Source organism: Nannospalax galili, unplaced genomic scaffold (genome assembly GCF_000622305.1).
Source record: "Nannospalax galili isolate Female #2095 unplaced genomic scaffold, S.galili_v1.0 scaffold54, whole genome shotgun sequence".
In the NCBI taxonomy this organism is placed as follows: domain Eukaryota; kingdom Metazoa; phylum Chordata; class Mammalia; order Rodentia; family Spalacidae; genus Nannospalax; species Nannospalax galili.
The window spans coordinates 11,438,489-11,459,622 of record NW_008341028.1 but is presented as its reverse complement, the minus strand read 5'-3'; the positions used below and the strand labels follow the sequence as shown (position 1 = coordinate 11,459,622).

Genomic DNA, 21,134 nt, shown 5'->3' with positions numbered 1-21,134 from the left:
AAGAAAAGACAGAAAAAATGAGAAAGCCTAAGCAAGTGGTGAAGGTCTGTTTAGGTTTGTTATGATATATAAAGGATGAGATGAAAATAATATATACATAATCTTGAAATTTGCTAAGGTCATAGTTTAGTCAACTAGTTTAAGGAACAAAATATGTATCTAGTCAAGGTTTATCTGCGAGTGTTTGGTTTTTTACCCAAGCATTGTCTACATAGCACATGGTAATTAAAAGTATCAGACTGGTGGAACTAACCTTCTTGGATGCTTAATAGCCATACGTTGAGGCCTATCTGGTCAGAGGTACTTAAAGGACAGTTTTTGCCCCTTGCCCTCCAAGGTTGACTAAGTTCCAGGGGACTATGGAACATCTCTCAAAATGTCCTGTAACGGAGTCACCTGTCCTCTTGTTCATGGAGGCCATGGAGACCCCACAAGATGGACTTGAACCAGTGTCCAATCTACAAAGAGGAGGGTCAACTCAGAGGAAATATCTCATTCATGCTTCCAAGTGAAGCCAGATATAGTCAAGCAAGACCTTTGCCTTATCTTCACATAGATGGAATTGGTAAAAGAGAGGAGCCAGGGGCTCCCCGCAAGCCCCAAACAGATCCTCAAGGGACCTTAAGTATAAACATAAATTGATTTATTTGGGCCAACTCTATGGTCTTAAACACCCAAAAGGAAAGTATAACCAAAGAGTAAAGTCATCAGTGTATTTCTTTAAGAGTTCAAGGATTACACTTCTAGACATTAGGCTTAAGTCCATATAAAAAGTTATTTAAACAATTATTTATCATTGATGATTTTGTTCCTAATCAGAAAGTACCACTCAGGTGTAAGACTTCAAATCTTGGTCTGCAATACTGTAGTGCCCATCTGTAGCTAAGGGAGACAACCCACTATTGTTCTAAAATGATGGTTTTTAAAGGAGTGCCAAGCAGGGTCACTGGACCCTCACCTGAGTATCTAGCCACTCTTCCCAGCCAACTAGTTCAGCCTTGGAAGACAAAAGAAACATGAGGAAGAACCCAACAGAGGGATGCTTTTGGAAGCCCTTGTCAAGAGACTCCAATGGACTCTCATATGAACATTTGAAAATTGCCCTGTTCTGACTTTTTTCTAGGTCCCTGTCTAGAACTTGTAATGCTAATTACACTTGCCTTTAAGTCTCCTTCACATCTCCTATTCACTAGTCAAGGACTTTCTTTTCCCCCTTAGAGACAATAGTTATGCAATTTGGGAGTCTTTTAGATAGACCCACTGAAGGGGTACTCCAATTGCCTCACTCTGTGTCCCTGTTCAGCATGGAAGAAGCCAGAGCGGTCTGTGTCCTGATTCCCTATTGGCAATTTGGGTAACCTCTTCAGAGGATGGTGTGATAAGAATAGGAGGTAAGAACTGGCTAGGCAGTTAGGGTAAAAAGACCCCAAAGAGAAGTAGCCAGTTTCTTGGCTAAAAATCAAAATGTTCTTGGGCCTTTTAGCAACATACTCTGTACCAAAGGCCAAAAATGTCGAAAGTATTTGGGAGCTTGTATCTAATCCTTAAAAGATTTTAGGGTTACCTCTTCAGAGGGGGAATGTTATTGAGTAGCCAACAGCCCCATAAAAATAAAGTAAAAAAAAAAAAAACAAAGAAAAGAAATATTAACAAATATCTTCCAGTAAAGTGCACAGAAATAAATCAATAAATTATGCTCTGTGTAGATGTTGCCTCTTTATAGGTTTCTAATTGAAGATATGTAAGAAATATTTGTATATTTAAGCCCCTAATTATATATAATCTTATGTTATTCTTAAGGAAAGCTCTGGTGTGTTTCATCCTAACTATGTTTGCATTTGAAATCAATGCTCCAGGTTGTACGATGCTATTTTTTGTAAAGAACACTACTCTTGTTTGTATCTCTACACATAATTCAAAGTGGCTTTATAAATTAAAGAAAAAGAGGGCAGCATACACTTTTTTCAACACCTACTTAGTAAGTCTGAGTGTCTTTGAGCTCCATTTGGCAGCCCAAGCTTTCCACTAATTAATGTATTTGACACACATTCTTTTTGTTTTGTTTGAGACAGTCTCACTACTGTAGCCCAGGCTGGCCTCAAACTCTCAATCCTCCTGTCAGCCTTATAGGGATGTGACATCATGCTGAGTTTCACCCACATTCTTTTGTTCTGTAACTACCAATCATTGGCATAAACACGTGCAAGCACTTCTACAACAACAAAAATCATTCTAGCTCAACAAAAATCTATTCAAAAAATGAATCAAGGCACAAGACAATTAAAGAGACAGTAGACCAGACTTAGTTCTATAGCCTATGAAACATACTAGTTAGCTGTTATTAACTAGACACATTGTTCATAATTGTGCTATTTGCTTGAGTAGTATTCTTGGTTAGCCAGAAAATAGAATCAGGTGTGGATTTATCTTTAAGCAAAAGTAAAACGAAAAAACTAAAGCTTTCACAAGCTGCAAGCAGGTTGTTAGTAATGAAATGGAAAGCCTTGTCTGCTCCTGAAGATGAACAGAAACAGCGTTTGCTTGGAGCACACAGAGCCATCAGCCTAGACACCCAGGGGACCCGTCCACACAGAAGTCCGTGTCCACTTCTTACTACTCAGACTGTCTCTCAATGAAGCGAAGCTACACCTTTATTGTGAACTGATGACTAGGAACAGAAATTTTTAAAGCTTTCTTCCTTTATCTCATTTAAAAGTGTTAAAACTATTTATTTTAGAAATTTGGGGTAAGTAGAAATTTTGAAAAGTGTAAGGAAAGAGATAAATCTCATCTATCACTTTAAAGCTCAAAAGTCCATATAAATATCCAGTGTTCACATTTGACATATTTCCACATCATTTATGAATTTGAATGAAAGAAGGAATGGAAGTCAATTGTGATACAGATCACAATTTGCCTAAGAAGCCCCTTTTTATCAGATATTTGGGGTATAAGTTCCCCACTTTTGTAAAGAAAAAGTGAGTAGTTTGTAGACTTCATTTGCACTTACGCTTTCCCATACATATTTCATATTACTTTTTAAAAACTTTTAGTTATGTGTCTGTGCATCTGCATGTGTAAGCGCATATGAATTCAGGTGCCTGTGGAGGCCAGAAGGGGGTGTTGGATCCCTTGGAGCCTGGAGTTACAGGTGGTTGTGAGCCAGCTGATGTAGATGCTGGGAACCAAACTCTGGTTCTCTGTAAGAGCAGCCAGTGCTCTTAACCACAGAGCCATCTCTCCAAGCTTTTTATATGATTTTTATTAGACTTTTAAAAATAACAAACTCTCTATTCTGTTTTGAACATTATTTCTTTCCTTTACCTTTTTTTTTTCCAGGATTATTTTGCTGTCCTTTTTCTATTTTCTGAAATAAATGTTCAGTTCATTAATCTTTATCCTTTATTCTTTCCTAATATAGCCAGTTCAAGACTAACAGGTTTCCATTTAGCACCATCTTAATGACCACACAACGTTTTGCAGTGTAGTACTTCATTATATTTTAGTACAAGAGTGCTTCAAGTTTCCACTATGAAATCCTCTCTGACTTGTGGGTTATTTAGAAACACATTTCTTTTTTTTTTCCAAACACATAGGGATTTTCTGGTTATCTTTTTGTAACTGGGTTAAAGCTTAATTGCATTTTGGACAGAAAACATGATCCATGAGATTTTTGTTTTTTGCAATTTTGTTGACATTGCTTTGGACATAGTATCTGGTCAATTAATAGATGTTCCATCTCCTCCTCTTCCTCTTTCTTTTTCTTCATCCTTCTTCTCTCTCTCTCTCTTCCTTCTCCGAATTCTGGAAAGGTGCTACTAAAAACTTTGGAACTGGAAGTATGAAGCTTCTTTATGCTAATGAGAGGACTGGGGCTCGGGGCCCCCCAAATGGCTCGTGGGGGGTTGCTGGGCACAAAGACCAGGATGCTAGTGTCTGGCCTATAGTGTGCTGATCTGGAATCACTTCATTTAGTATATGAGTTCAGTACTGTCTACTCTGATTAATTCTGAAAGTTTAATAGCTGAGCAGTGGCCATGAGTCAAATTTGCTTTTACCGGTCAATTTTATTCAGCTTTTTATTTTTTAAATGTCACAGTTCTGAATACTTTCCACTTTCTTTTGCTATTTTCTAGGTTCTTGAAGTAAAAGTTTCTTTCATTCTTTCTTGTTTTCTTGATGTTTCCTCTCAGTACGGTTTTGGTCACATCCTAGAGCTTTTGACATTTAGTATCCTAGTTGTCAAATACATTTATATATGATTTATAATTTCAGCTTTAATTTCCTCCTTAATTCAAAAGTTAATTTTTAAACATGACATAAATAGAAGAAAATGCTGCAATGAAACCCACTTGTACACTAACCTAAAAATTAATAATAAAAGAAATACTTTTTTTTTTTTTTTTTTTTGGTCTTTTTGAGACAGGGTCTCCCTGTAGCCCCAGCTGTCCTGGAACTCACTGTGTAGACCAGGCTGGCCCTGAACTCACAGAGATCCACCTGCCTCTGCCTCCCAAGTGCTGGGATTAAAGGCGTGCAATACTTTTTCAAAGGGAATATTAAAAAAAAAACAAAACCACCAAACATTACACAAACTGAAAATAATCCAACCAGTACATATAGATAAGCAATAACAAACATCCTGTTCCTTGTTCAACACTGAGGCAACTGTTCTTCTTAAAATAATCAAATACTTTAAAATTACATAAGAACATTTCTGAGCTATATAGCCTATTTTCCAAAAGCTGGAGCACACCACTCAGTTGTTCTTACTTGACTGCTGGGGCATTATACCCATTGTTCCATTAGAGGAACAGCTAATAATTTTTAGAGTTACAAGTAATTCACCTTGTTCTACTGATGGGCATCTAATATTTTTTGTTACAAAGACTAGCTGCAATGCACATCCTTGGACATGTTTGTGCTCATGTAAAATCAACAATAGAAAAAAATTCTGCTACATGAAAGGAAGTGGCAAGGCTCGGCTATTGTGAACTTGTTAGATATCACTAGGTTGCCATAAAAAGAACTGCAGCAATTTTCATCACCAACAGTAGTATCTAGGAGCTCAATTTTAGGTCTGGAGAGAGGGCTCAGCAGATAAGAGCTCTGGTTGCTCTTGCAGAGGACCTGGGTTCACTTCCCAGCCCCCACATGGAGACTAAGAGTCTAACAGCTGTCCTTAACTCCAGTTCCAGGGATCTGATGCCCTCTTCTGGCCTCCATGGGCATTGCACAACACTGGTTCACTTTACATACATGCAGGCAAAACACTCATACAAATAAAATAAAAATAAATTAATTTAAAAAAATTAAGAAAGAACTTGGTTTCTCTATACAGCAAATCATCAAACTTAAGGGTCTTTCCCCACAAAGTTATCTCATTATTTTAAAATCTTCATGCCCATAGTCTTGAATACAGTCAAATGGGCTTTTCTTTACATTTAAGGAACCCTTTATTTTATTTTCTGACGCCTTCATCGTCTGCCATTTTGTTTTACTTTTCCCAGAACACCAGAATAAGTTTTTGGCTCTCAACTCATTAGCAACACCCATCCTTACCTCCTTTTAAACTCTGGCCTTGTCTGGCCATCTAACTACTAGTGCTATTGCACCACTGAGCTCCACACACCTCTTCGTTTTCTGCATGTACAAGACTATGCTTGAAGAATAAGAGCTGCATGAGTATGGTTTTCAGAATGCATGGGTATTTTGAGTTTAAGATGCGTTCAGCCTCTACAAACATTTCATTGATTTTTTTTTTTTTCCAACCTGAATTGGGGCATGTGGTTCTGGGAGTAAGATGTGAAAAATATTTGATAAAATATGCTATTCAAATCCTTCATATTTTTTATTGACTCATTTGATCTGACATATGAGCAGTGTATTAATGTCTGCTATTAATACACTTGCATTTGCTGACATATTCAGAAGCTGTGGTCCTGAGCTACACAGCATTGTGAGTACTGATGGACTTCCATTTTTGGTACCAGTAATTCTTTTTTTATTTTTATCTTGTTTTATTTTATGTGTATGAGTGTACTGCATGCATGCATCTAAGTTCACTTGTGCTGTGCAGGGCCATGGAGAGCAGAAGAGGATGCTGGGTCCCCTGGAACTGAAGTTAGCTGCCATGTGGGTGCTGGGAATCAAACCTGGGTCCTCTGCAAGAGGAATCAGTGCTCTTAACTACTGGGCCATCTCTTCAGCCCAGTGCCAGCAATTCTATTACCACTATTGTTAATGCCCCATGTTTGTTTGGTGCTGGTATTTACCATTATAGATTTCCCTTTATTTTAAGTCTCTTGGGGCTTCTTTAATGTTATCTCTCAAAAACAACATGCATTGATTTTAAAACCCAATCTGAGTGCTACTGTCTAATAAAAGAGGAATCAAGTCATATTACTAATCTTTTTTTCTAATGGCAGTCTTTTAAATTTTAATATGCATAGTTAAAAACATACTTTCCCATTAATTTTTCTTGTTAATTAGTGCCTATTACCTCCCCTGAGTAGGGGAGAAACTTAGGAAACTTTAGCTTCCAATCTTTCAGGATTGTCAGGCACTTTTATTTTCAAGTTCTTAAATCTTTTAAATACTATATATCGATTTATTTAAAAAGTTTTCACTGGTTTCTGTCTAAACCATCATTTCTTAAATTCAATACTTCCCTCAGTGTTTTTCCTCCCCTCTCCAAAGACAAGGCAGAAAAGATCTTAACTGGAAGTTTGCAGAAAAGCTAGTTGTCAAGTATACCATAGTGTGGGGTGTGTGTGTGTGTGTGTGTGTGTGTCTGTGTGTGTGTTCACTTGTGTGGGTGACTGTACAGACCAGAGATAAACTTTGGGATGTCTGCCTCAATTGCTTCTCCACCTTATTTTATTGAGAAAGGGTCTCTCACTGAACCTGGGAAATTTTCATTTCAGCTAGACTGCTTGACCAGCAAGTACCTGGGATTCACCTGTCTCTGTCCCCCCCCAGCTCTGGGGTTAGAGAAGCAAGCCTGCCACCAAACCCAGCATTTACATGGCTGTTGGGGAGCCACACTCAGCTCCTCGTGCTTGCATAGCAAGCTCTTTACCCTCAGTATGTTGTGTTCTTCAGAATCGTTCTGTGAGTTGAAGATGAGATTTGAATTGATAATCAGATACATTGTAAGATCTGAATTCAGCAGCAGGAGGAGCACTTGCATTCTGTAGTATAAATAACAGCAGATCAACATGGCCCTGAAGCCAGATTTGCAGAGGGGCAGGGACTTCCCGATCTCTAGAAAAAGTGGTATGATCGTGGGACTCTGTGCTGGGACAAGAGTCTTGTCTGATGGTAACTAAGGTGGCAGCTTCCTTGGTGGGCTGAGTCTGAGGAATCATGCTGACAGTCGTCGTTGAAGGCCCCCAAACAGAGGCCATTTCCTCATCTCTTCCAAAGACTTTGTTATACCCGTTTCCTACATAGCTTCCCCCCGCGCCCCGCGTCTGCTAGCCAGAATGGCTATGATTTGGACATGACCCATCATTCACCATTCTTGACTGCCCTCTCCATCCATGCTGTGTCCTGCTGTCTGGGTGCTGTCAGGTCAGTTCTGAAGTGTTCTGTGACTTATCCTCTTCTCGTTGCCTTAGTTCAGATCCTCCTAATCTCTCCCTGGACTACAGACCAGTCTCTTCGCTGGTTTCTATCTCTTCAACCGTGGTCTGCTCAAATGGCAGCCTCTCTAGGATACAACCTAATCACGTGATAGCTGTGCTTAATTACCATGCACAAGCTTCTGTTCTGTTTTATATGGATTACAAGGCTCTCAAATTCTGATTTCTAGTTTCTTCTTTAAAAAATATTTTAGTTATTTTTATTTTATGTGCATGACTGCTCTGCCTGCATGTATATAAGTGTGCCTGTGTCATGTGATACCCTCAGAGATCAGAAGATGGTGTCAGATACCCTAGAACTGGTGTTATGGACAATTGCTAGTAGCCATGTGGATGCTGAAAACTGAACCTGGATCCTCTATAAAAGCAGCTGGTGCTCTTAACCCCTGAGCCATCTCTCCAGCCCCTGCAGTATACTTTTATTGACTTATCTGTTAATAAACTGGCTGCTCTTGCCGAGGACCCTGGTTCAGTTTCCAGCACCCACATGGCAGCTAAAAACTGTAACTCCAGTTCCAGGAATCCTATGGCTTCTGTCCTCCATGAGCACTGCACTTACATGGGTGCAGGCAATACATGCATACACATAAAATAAAAATAATAAATAAAATTAAATATATATATATATATATATATATATATATATTAAAACATTTTATTTATCACTTTCATTTTATGTGTATGAGTGTTTTACCTGCATGGATATAAATGCACCTGGGCTGTTCAATGCCCTTGGAGGTCAGACAATGGCCTCCGATCCCCGCGAACTGGAGTTAGACAGCTGTTAGCCACCATGTGGGTGCTGGGAATTGAATGTGGGTCCTCTCCAAGAACAGCCAGTGCTCTTAACCACTGAGCCAACTCTCCAGCCCCAATTTTCTAATTTCATTTCTTATCACTCACTCATAAGTATTCCATGCTCCAATTACACTGAACTGTTTATTCTTTTTTTGATGTGTGTGTAGGTGTGTGCACATGTGCACGCATGTGGAGGTCAGAGGACAACCCTGCAGGTTATCCTCAGGAATGCCATTTACCTTCTTTGACATAGGGTCTCTCATTGGCCTGGAACTCCCCAATTAAGTTTGGCTGGCAAAACCAAACAAATGCTTGCTTAATCCTAGCAAACACCAGGGATTCTCCTGTTCCCACCTTCCCAGGGCTGAGATTACGAATGCACACCACCATGCCCCAAACTGGGGCTCCAACTCAGGTCCTCATGCTTGCAAGACATGCATTTTGCCCGCTGAGCTATTCCCCCAGGCCAGTTTATAATTTTTTGCAATGTTTGCAGATCTCCTTCCTCCATATTTAATATCTAGAAAACTCTTACTCACTCTTGAAGAACTAGAAAAATATTATCACCTTTAAGAAGGCTTTTCCAGTGTTCTGCCAAACTGCAGTTAGTCTCTACTGCGCCCCCCATCCCATCAAAATATATTTTAATAGTTGAGTGAATCTTCAGCTTATTAGACTGTGAGCCACAAGGGAATAAGGACTTAGTTTCATTCACCTTTATTCCCCAAATACGTCTAGGGCACACGCCTGCAGGAGACGTAAGGACACAGGTAAGACATATTTCTTTTTCTAGAGCAATAGTAATCTACAAAAAAAATAGTTCTGGGTTACCTGGCATCACCCAGAATGGAAATCATCTGGTACTGTGGTAACTCGGAAGATGCTACATGTGCGAGGATTCCAAAGAGCCTTTCTGCCATTATCATATCGTTTTGTGTCACCTGAAGAGACAGTAGAGAAGGGTCAAGATGACATCGCTCCTCGGCTGGACACAACAAATACAATTCCAAAGAAATGCCCAAATTCAACACTGTCTTTCAGTGTTGCAGGAAAGCACATTCCCCTGGGTTGTAAAGAGGAGTCTTTACAGACATTCTCTTTCTTCTTTACTGACATTTTTCTTCTTTTTTTTTCATCTAATTACGATACTCAAATGTGACTCATGGGTGGTGGTGGGCTTGATGACTTAGCTTTGATTTAGAAGCTGTGTTTCCTTAGAACTATGCTTGAAGTACCTTAAATCCTTAAAGGACTCCTTTTCTTCTTTTTCGTGTGTGTGTGTGTGTGTGTGTGTGTGTGTGTGTGTGTACAGTATACATACATGTGTATATGTGTGTTTGCAGGTGTGTGGGCACATGTGTACATGGGTGTAGGGGTGTGTGTGTGTGAGTGCATGTGTGCGTGTGTGTGTGCCTGTAGAGGCCTGCTGATGTCAGGAATCTTTCTCAATTGCTCTTCTACCTTATTTTTTGAGTCAAGGTCTCTCAATCAAACCCAGAACTCATAGATATGGCTAATCCCACTAACCAGTTTACTTCAGGGATCCAATCCCTGCCTCAGGCTGGCACTGTGGGTAGGCTACTACCCCCACACGCCATTTACAAGGATTCTGGGGATCAGAACTTCAAATTTCTTTTTTAAAAAAATATTTTATTATTTTTTTATGTGTATGAGTGTATTGCCTGCATGTAGGTAAGTGCACCTGTGTTGTGCAATGCCCACGGAGGACAGAAGAGGCTATCGGATCCCCTGGAACTGGAGTTACAGACAGTTGTTAGCTGCCATGTGAGTGCTGGAATTCAAACCTGGGTCTTCAGCAAGAACAACCAGTGCTCTTAACCGCTGAGCCATCTCTTCAGCCCCAAGAACTTCAAACTTCTTAGCAAGAACTTTAACTATTGAGCATGTCCCCAGGCCCTTAAAGGATTTAAACAACAAAATCCTACAGCTTTTTAATTCAGTGGGAAATGTCAACGGGTGAGGTCCAACCTAATAAGGCATGGAAGGTAAACCAAGGTATTGTTCGTGCCTTGCTCCTGTGAGGATACTTTTGTCCTTTCCTAGGGATGGAACACTCCGGAGATTAGCAAGATGCTCCTGTACTTTCTACATCATGGCAATCTTTTCCCTAAAAAGAATAACATGCCACAAGTAAACACTCCGAAGGCTCACGCCCTTGTTAATTACAAGTACTGGAAGAGTCAGGTGTGGTGACATACATCTGTCATCCTAGCACTTGGGAGGCTGAAGCAGGAGCCTGTCAGCTGAAGGCCAGCCTTGGGCTACACAGAACTCTAAGGCCAGCTTGTCCTACAGACACGACCCTGCCTCAGAAGAGCAAACAAGGAAGCTGAAGGCAGGACTTGGATTAACTTCTCAGCATATTTAATATAAAATAGGAATACAACAACATTAGAATTTGTTATTGTATACCTTTCTAGTACTTTTTATAGTTGTAAGTGCTCAACAGGTTTTTGGAAAAATGATACTTTATTTTTAATTCCATTATTATGACATTGAGATGAGTTTTTTTTAAATAAAAAAATATGAAATACTGAGGCTTGCATTTTCTATACTGTTGATTTGTCTGTACAATAAACTTGATTCTTAACCAGGCTCCATTTGCCCCTCAGGAACATTTAGCAATATTTGGACCAGTTAAGTGGTGCTATTGGAATGTAGTACACAGACTGTGGATGTTATTAACTGTGCTGCTAAACACACAGGAGAACTGGTAAATAACTGTCTGGCCCCAAATGTCAATGGACCAGAAGCTAAGAAGCCCTTGTCTTTGCATACAAGTAAAATTTGAATTTTATACAAATAAACGGGCATTTATTTGTGTGTGAACAAGTGTGTGCATGTACAGCTATGATCACCCATGTGTGCACATGTAGAGAGGCTAGGGGTTGATGTCAGGTTTCTAGCACTCTCAATCTTATTTTTTTGGGGCAGGGTCTCTTACTGAACCTGGATCTTGCAGTTTCAGTTAGACTAGCCGGCCAGCAAGCTCCTGCCATCCACCTATCTCTGCTCCACCAAGCACTAGGGTCACAGATGTGCACCACCATGCCAAGCTTAGGTATGAGTCCCGGGGATCTGGGGATCCGAACTCATTTTTCAGACTGAGCCATCGCCACAGACCCTCTGCTTTTTGGCACTGTAAGTCACGGTCTCATTCTATACTAAGGCTAGCCTTGAATTCACAGCAGTCCTCCTGCCTCAGCCTTTCCAGTGTTGGGGTTACAGGTTGAGTGTATTTTAGCAATAATATACTATAGAAACATCTTCTGAGAAAGAAACACACAATTCATGAACATCTCACATACAGAAATCAGCACAGACTCTTCCCCATTCTGGACCTTCATAGTAGGCAAAACTCCTACTCCTCAAATCCTTCCTTAGCTGACAACTAAGTTGTCTGGTCCAACACAGTCACCTAGTGGCCAGTGCAGGCCACTACTCCATCTTCATAAAGTAATTCTACTGCAAGAAAGACCATTTTCTGCTATAGAAAGAGAAGCAGAAATGTAGTATATATTGATGTATAATGCCAAGACTATATAAGCAGCTATGTCTTTTAGGTATTTTAATAAAATATCAAATATCTCTGGAACTGACATTTTCAAAATTTTAAATCAGAACATTATATCAGTTCTGTTTAATTCTTCTGTCATTATACCTTCTTATTTCCATAGTTCTATAGTAATGTAAAGTCCTCTGGCAATGATCCACATGCGGGTAAATCACTATTCAGGGTCAATAAGCACACCAATTGTGCCATTAATGAGGAAGAATCACTCACTCACAGCCCAAAGAACCATTCTATTTCCAGCTCAACCAACTCTGAAAACCTTTGGGTTCCCCACTGGAGATTTACCACCTGTCTGGGGAAGAACTGAAGGGAACAGGAGACCGAACCCAGACTCCTGAGAACAGGCTGCAGAAACTTTTAGTCAACTGAAGGCTCCAGATTTTTCTGGAATCTTTAACAGAAGGCTGACACTGTGGTCCTGGCCCTACCATGGTTGAGGAAATTTTTGTATGGCTGCTTCTGACATTGGCCCAGAGATCTCAATGCTGCCAAAACCATGCTGGATATCTGGAGGTCTAGGCAGAGTCAGTGTGGTGTCCTGGCTCTAAGGACATCCACTCTGGCAAGGCAGACTGTGCTTCATTTTATACAGGGAATCTTCTAAAATTCAAGAGACACCATAACAAGACTAACAACACTTTAAATTGTTTCCTGGACTAGACAGTCGGCTCAGTGGTTAGCAGCACTGACTGCTCTTGCAGAGGACCCAGGTTTGATTCCCAGCACCCACATGCTGGCTAACAACTGTCCAAATCACAGTTCCAGGGGATCAAATGCCCTCTTCTGACCTCTGCAAGCATTACACAACATGGGTGCACTTACACACATTCAGACAATACACTCTTAACACATAAAATAAAATTAATAAATAAAATATTAAAAAATAACATGGTTTCCTTTGGAAGATTATTTAGCTTCAACAGAGAGAGAAATATAATTTAATATAATTTTTTCAAATTAATATATAAAGAGAACACAGTCTTTGAACAGTCGGGGATTTAGCTTGTGACAAACTCAGAAAAATCCATTTAAAAATAGCTTTCCATGAATATTTTCCAGTTATTTAGCTCAGACCTGGGTTACCCCATAGAGTCATGCCACAGGCAGCCACTGGCCACTGGCAGTGAAGTGGTCCAATGTGCTTCAACTTCCTGTCTCTCTGCTGATTCCTCCCTTTCTTAGCAGTGGACATCTAGCCTGACATCCCTGTCCCCTCCTATATGGCACAGTTTGTAGTGCACTTTGAGAGCTACGCAGGTCGCTTACCTGTAGAATTTACTGTTTTTCTCTTTTACACTGTCATTACCATCAAGGCTCTGAATGCTCAGACAGCAACAGTAGCTATCACGCACCAGGAACCAGCTGCTCTTTTGTTTATAAAATTGTTTATTGCCTTAGAACAAGCTGTAGGAATGTAAATTTTCATCTTCTTGATATTCTGAATGTAAAATTTTCCCCCTTCTTTTAAAAAATGAAAATAGTGTTTCTGAAAAGTTCTAACATGGTTAATTGGATCCCGAACCATTTTCAGCCCTGCCTCCTCCCAAGCAGGAACATTCATGTTGCAGTCGGCCTCGCTGTTTGCTTACCTCTGTTCCATTTATTTTCTGCATACTGAAATGGCTCAGTCTAAAGAGTACATAGTATTTCCATAGTGTAAAATTGACAACTGGATTTCCTTGAGGGTCGATTGTCAGCTGATCAACCCGACGAAGTTGTGCTAGTGCGTTAAACTGCTGCAGCATGACAAGATTGGTCTCCTTGAATTTCAGGTGCTGCAATAGTGAGACAGACACAAAGATCTCAGCTTTCCCTGTCCTAAGATACTAGCATCAATGCTTTGTGGCTCATTTCCTGCAGAAATTTGTATGTTTGGAGTTATTTATATGTTTTGGGTTACAGTAAATCAAGAGACTTTTAAGCTTTAACTTCAATGCTCCTAATCTACCAGTCACTGACAAACTCAAAATTGAGTTTGGGGTGATTCCTTATGCAAAAAGACAAACTTATTTATCAGCAAATGAAGATTTTTTTTTTGAGACAGGGGCTTACTATGTAGCCCTGGCTGACCTCAAACTCAAAGAGACCCATCTTCCTTCTGAGTGCTGACCTTAAAGACGTGTCCCACCCCCGCCCGACCGATCTTCAATGTTAGCTAAATATCAAACAATTGAGACACTTTCAGGATTAGAATTATTCTACTTGTTTACATTGACATTAAACTTACAAAAGAAAATTTCAGAGCTTTTTAAGTATAGGGCTCACGTTGTCCCTGAGAGCTAGTGTTCATCATTACTTGTATCTTTCTAAGAACTATGTCAGTTATCATAATTGGCTTTAGGAAAATCAAACCACTAAAACTGAAATGCTAAAGCAACTGTTCTGTTTGTAAATTTGGATATTCTTTTCTAAACATACTATCTGCACTATGACCTATTTTCTTTAAGCGGGATGAAGTAGAAAAAAATAATATAAAAGAGTGAATAGAGATAACAAAAAGTCAAGAGGAAACTCACAGTTTCAGTTGGGTATGGTGGCACATGCCTTTAATCCCAGCACTTGGGAGGCAGAGGCAGGGGGATCTCTGTGAGAGTGAGGCCAGCGAGGTTTGCATATCAAGTTCCAGGTCAGCTGAGGCTACAGGGAGACCTTGTCTCAAGAAAAACAAACAAACAAAACCCAGCACAGAGCTGAGGAAATGGGCAACAAGCCCCAGCCTTAGCTGAGGGACTGTTGGCAGCTAATGACTGCTGGGTGATGGAGAGATGATCTTTAAGGGACTGACACTAGCTGGGCTGAGCAGGCTCCAGTGGATGAACTCCCAAGGGACATGTGGGGACACAAACTTGACTTGATAGGCCTTAACATGAATGACAGAATGCATGAAATCCTGTGAGTGGGCTATGGGGAGTGCAGATAGGGAGGGGGTTCTAACTAAATGTAATTAAGATGTATCATATGAAATGTCCAAAAGTTCAATAAAAATACATATTGAAAAAAGAAATTATGTACATACAAAACTCATGCATGACATTCTCAAAAAATAAAAAAATGAAATACATTTTTAAAAAAGAAAGGCTTTGTACAGGTTGGAGAGTCTGGAAGGGTAATGAATGCTAAACTCACACTATAGCAACAGTGAGAAATTGCACAGTATTGTTAGAGCTTGGTAGTATAGCTTTGTGAGTAAATAATACTCAAAAATTATATTACACATACAGAATTGCAAATTTACATTCTAAAATACAATTACATATTTTTAGTTTGAGAGTTATCAATTTAGTTATTAAAGTAGTTTTTCACTTAAAAAGTAAGTTTCTATAAATGCATGTTAATAAAAAAACATGGTATACCATAATTAAGGAAGGCTACTTTTAAGTCACATGAAAAAGCTGCAAAGTTACTTTCCATATTGTTAGAGGGCTACTGTAAGGCCACAGAATAAAGGCACAGGTGCCATCCATAACAGCTTTGGTACCTGAGCACATGCCCTAGGGCTACATGGTCTTGTTATATGCTTTGTGAAGTAGAAACAGATAATGTGAATAAAATTCTTTTGGTCTTCTCTATTGCATAAAGGATCTTTTTTTAAAAGACATAATTTCTAAAGTCAACATTAAACTGCAAGGTCATTTATGATTACTGATTTCAATTCCAGTGCTAGAAAAATCAACACAAAAGCTTAGTTTCCCTGCCAAAAAGAAACTATCGAAATTAAGGTTGAAACAGGCTTTGGCCTGAACACACATGTCATAATTAAGAATAATTCAAATATACTTCTAAAGGAAAATGTTTACCAGAGAATTAGGAAACTTAATCTTCAATTTGGGAAGCACTTGCACAATTTCATCAAATTCTATGAATGTGAAGGAGACTGTTGTGACCATGCCTGCTGTCTGAACACTCCAGTTCCGATCCAGACATTCCAGGGCTCCTGAGCCATACAGCGAAAGGGTGTCTCCATCTACCTCCACCAGGTGTGTGTCTGTGACAGACAAGCCTTGTAACACATTGGTGAGTCCTGAGTCTAGAGACCTGCAGAAGCCAAAATGTCATTTTTAAAATAAAGTTTTAGTCACAACAGGGAAATAACAGAACAGCATGTTGGAAAAGCTCCTTAGACTAATTCAGCCCAGAGCACCTTAGTTTTAAAATTAGCATGAGAAGAAATGGGTTTCATCACAGCAGTTTATTCTTGCTGATGCCCCTCCTTTCTCTCCTCCCCATCCCATAGGTCTCTAGTCTTCCCACACAGCCTCCCTCTAGCTTTCATGTCTCATGTATCTTTTAGACTCATTTTTAATAGATAGGTTTGGAGTAACCTAATCATATTTTAATTGAAAATAGGAAAATTATGAATAAAAACCCACCCCAAATCCCAAATTACTCATCATATTAATGAAGGATACTTATTTCATATGTATTAAATACGTCATGGAAATTTTAATATCAATATAAATATATTTTCCCAATTTATAAAACTACCTAGCTAAAAGATACATTTTACAATGTATTTCCATAGTAAGACAATATAAAATACTGTTTATAAAATACAATATAAAATTTTTATAAAACATATAACCTTAAAATAGTTTACATCTTAGGTATTGAGTGGTAATGTTAATTTTATGTTTGCATACTCTAAAGTTTAAAAAGTTTTTGAGTTCAGTCATAATTAGTAAAATCAATAAAATCTTTCTAATTTGAAATAAAAGTACTAAAAACCAGTATGTTATATACACACAGTCACCTTCAATACCCTACTAAATGAGAACACTTCTGCTATTCTACTAAAGCAAGAGCCAACGTTTCTATAAAAGCCTACAAACCTCCTTGATCCAACTCAAATTCTTTGCTCTGTAAATAGAAATATAACTTCTCATTTGCTCCATTCCCCAAATTCTGATAACATTTGGCTTTTGCCCGTGTGTTTCCCCCAACATGCCCTCAGTGTTTGCACTCCCTGTACTGGTACCGTGCGCTCTCCCATTCATATGTTAGTTATGATTGCAAGTTTGCATCTCTTCTATATAATGAGTTGATGAGGCTGAAGATCGAATGTTTTCAGATCTGGGTACTCTGTGGTCTAGGAACAATCTTTGCATAATCTATTAATTAATTATTAAGAATATCAGCAATTTTTATAGTGCTGATGGTGGATGATAACAGTGATGAGTCATTACCCTGTTGGTTCACTAGATTTATTTCAGAGGTACCAGCTAACCATCATACATTTGTATATTCAACAGTAAGTTAGCTAATAACAAAAGTTTACTTTAAGTGAATATACAACCAAGAAAAGACACACTGCCTTAACTTATATATCAGACTTCAGTTACAGTAACAGGACTTAAGACGGACAATAATTAAACACTCAATGAGTGGTGGTGTAGAACTAGTCTTAGAAAGGTAAGGGTTGATAACAGCACAAAATAAGGTAAGAATTATTTCCATTTATCATGCTCTAAGCAGCATACCAAGGTAGGCAGAACACTTAGACAATACTGGAACAGGAAAAAAGACAGCAGTTAGAATTTGGCTGCCACTAAAATAAAGATGGCTTATATCAACGGCACTGCCGGCATCACTGCAGCCACCTGTCTACCTGCCTGTCTTCCCTACTAAACACTGATTGAGATCTCTACTCTTGCCACATGTAACATGGTAGAACAAACATCTAGCAGTGCTTTACTCAGTAAATATTTCATGAATTAATAAAATTAGACAACTTTTGGAAATAACTGTTAAATCTCAAAATAATGTTCCAATCATAGCTACAGTATGAGCAGAATCAGACATATAGCAAAATCAGTGACATGGACACAGAATAAGAGTTAGCCTGGAGAGATGCTCTGCCGTTAGGGGCACAGGCTGCTCTTGCAGAGGACCTGGATTTGGTTCCCAGTACCCACGTGGTGGCTAACAACCATCAGTAACTCCAGTTCCAGGGTATCAGACACCCTCTTCTGACCTCTTACATACATGCAGGCAATACATTCATACACATAAAATAAAAATAATACATAAAATATAAAGAGTTACCAAGAAGGTTGGTTTAGTTAAGACAGAAATTTGCAGTGATGAAGAAAGGTGAAGGGGAAAAGTCCTATTCAATGCAGGGATGCCCATGGCCATCACAGCTAGGAAAGTAGTTTAATGTCAGTATAGTAGGAAATTAGAGTTACATACCAAAAAGAGGAACATATCCTTTGGGATGTGATATTGCCCTATATTATGCATTTAGAAATGTCTTTTTCTCTATAGGATTAGAGATTAAGAATATAAATTCTAAAAAAAAAAATCTATCATCACAAAGTGAATATTTTATGTCAACTTTTGGCAAGCAAACTGTTGGCAAACAAAGTACAATAAACTAAGCCTACAGTCAGAAAACTTGTAACATGGTCACAAAGCAGAGCAAAAGGAGCTCCAGCTTCTGCAGGTCCCACAAGGGCATATGTGGGTTTGCTGGGCCACAGGCCATCTCTCCCTTTTCAATAGGAAACAGCAATCCCAACTCAGTAACGCAAAACTCTACCCATTTCAGTTATTTTATGAATGAGGCTGTGAGGTCAGCCTCAAACTTTGGCCATTGTTCTAAATGTTCTTTCCAGTGAGGCAGGCTCTGTTTTCTATAAAAATGAGTTCAAACTCTTGTTAAACAATGTCTATACATTAGAGACTGTCCTTCTGTTTTCCCTTTTATATTTGGTAGATATGTCCACATCGTTTGTTAGTGATACACAGAGAGGAATCCATTTGTTCATTCACCAAACATTTGCTGAAAGCTCTGTGCTTAAAATTCTGGCACAATGGGGATGGCGAGATGACTCAGTGGTTAAGAATATTTGTTGTTCTTCCAGAGGAACCAGGTTCAATTCCCAGCACCCACATGGTAGCTAACAATTGTCTGTAACTCCAGTTCCAGGGGATCCAACACTCTCTTCTGGCCACTATGGGGCATTGCATGCACACGGTGCACTCACATAAAGGCAAGTAATTTATACACATAAAATAAATTTATACATTTATATACATAAAATAAAAATAAAACTGTATTAAACAATTCTGGCACAAGCAACTGAATCATCTTACAGGTAAGGACAATTAGCAGAGACAGAACATGTATGTTTTGGGATATATCAAAGTTGCTGCTCATAAAGCCAAATTATGGGGCTGTGATTCTACAAATATAGCTGCTGCAATATTATCAAGCAAGCAACCCAATAAATACAGGTGATAAATTTTCTAAACAAAAATGACCTCAATCAGCTATTTAAACCATCCATAGGACTTTTGTGGATGGCTTATCTGTGTCAGATATTGTGCCTAGCCTTGGACATATGAAAATCAATCAAGATATATCAATCAACATATATCTGCCTTCAAAGATTTTCTAGTTTTTGGAGTGGGGGATGTAAAAGAAGATAAATGCACACATTAAATGTAATACAATGTGATTATGTCACATAATGAATGGATATTTAAACCACATGTTATAGAAACAGAAAAGGGAATGACAGATTCTTCTAGAGAGAACTCCAGTTGCAAAAGGAAACAGTATTTGAGCTGATCTTTGAGTGATGACTAATACAATTTCCTCAGGAGCAGAAGAGATGGAGAGGAATGAAGAAAGAGCAGACCCCTGATTGTGCAAAACACAGCCAGGAAAGCAGTTTCAATATGGCCGGACACCAAGCAAAGGACTGTAACATGAAACTCAGGAGCCTGGTGGTAGGTGATGAAGCTGAAAAGACAGATTTTTGTCCTGTAGGGGCGAGGAGCAGAAAAAGGACTCAAAACAGAAAGGTAAAGAGCACATGCAATGCTTGTTTTTAAGCAACTCCAAAGAGCCATGCATGATGTAAGTATTGGTGTTGGGTACCCAAAGATGAGGGACACACACCCTCCTCTGCCTTCAAGGACTAACTTCAGACATATTAGTCCAATATGTGGAGGACAGAGCAGGAAGGGCCATGCACAGGACATTCATAGCAGGATCAGTGCAGTATTAACCAGCTGACATGATGGCACAACAGGAAAACATGGTATGGTAGAGTAGAAGGCATCACCAGCAGAGTCAGATGGGCCCTAGGCAGGATTTCAGATCCGCCGCTGATGAACAGATCATCTTGGATGTAAGCTTTTGAATTTCTTTGAGTTTCAGTTTCCTTGTATGTAAAATGGTGTTCAAAGTATATATTGATGGAGTTGTAAATATTCAAAATAACATTTATATAAAACTGTGCCTTGTACTTAGCTCAATACATTTCAGTGATCATTATCAACAAATGGGAACATCTTACCAGATATTTAGGAGAAAATGAAAGTGGGACTTAACGGTTAATAGACCATGGCAAATGAGGGTGAGGGAGGAGTTGGGTGTGACTTCAGTTTCCAGAATGTGACTAGTTACTTGGTGTGGTTTCCTAGCTCTGTCTAGCCTAAATTTATACCTTAAGAAAGGTGGTATTGTAGTCTGGGGGGAATCCATGTTTTTATATTTGTTTTCCCATAAAACCCAATATAAATACTATATGTATTTTCCAACTCAAATATTAATTAAATAGCAGCAGGCATCAGGTTATCCTATAGGGATTATCTTCAAGCTCTTTTGTGGTTCATTTCATGTTCAAATACTTATGTATTCAACTAGATCTTCATAAGGATGAATCAGAAAAAACATTCTATGGCTTCTCAATTAGTGGAAGAACCAAAGAAAAGAGTGTGATTGCATTAATGCCATAAGGTACCCAGTTCCTAAAAGCCAGGCCCACTGTAGACCATATTCCCAAATGTCTATACGGGCAAAAAAAGACAGTATTTCAGAAACCTGTGTGTATTTTTTACCTTTAGACTTTTTATAACAGGCTAGAACAGGAACACTTAAAGTCTTCCAGAAGATTCTTTTCCCAATGAATAAGTGGTGCTGATTCCTACAATAACTTATTTTATGAATTTATATTACAACTTCCATAGGTGTGGAAATTCATTTTATGCATTATATTTTATTTTAGTAGTGTTGGCTAAAATACCACAGTGTTCATAGACAGGAAATGACCAAAAATAAAGCAGCTTCACCTTACTCATCCAAT

General features: G+C 38.9%; 1 protein-coding gene across 17 annotated transcripts in view; it reads right to left on the bottom strand.

Moving 5' to 3' along the window:
- Lrrc49 (leucine rich repeat containing 49) overlaps positions 1–21,134 on the bottom strand; it is a 193,716-nt gene that overhangs the window by 14,384 nt on the left and 158,198 nt on the right. For all 17 annotated transcript variants that reach the window (XM_017798982.2, XM_029565041.1, XM_029565043.1 and 14 more), the window contains 3 exons: positions 15,837–16,074; positions 13,629–13,814; positions 9,276–9,385 (listed from right to left, as the gene is read on the bottom strand). In XM_017798982.2, coding sequence (XP_017654471.1) covers positions 9,276–9,385; positions 13,629–13,814; positions 15,837–16,074 — 534 coding nt within the window. The remainder of the gene's footprint in view (positions 1–9,275; positions 9,386–13,628; positions 13,815–15,836; positions 16,075–21,134) is intronic.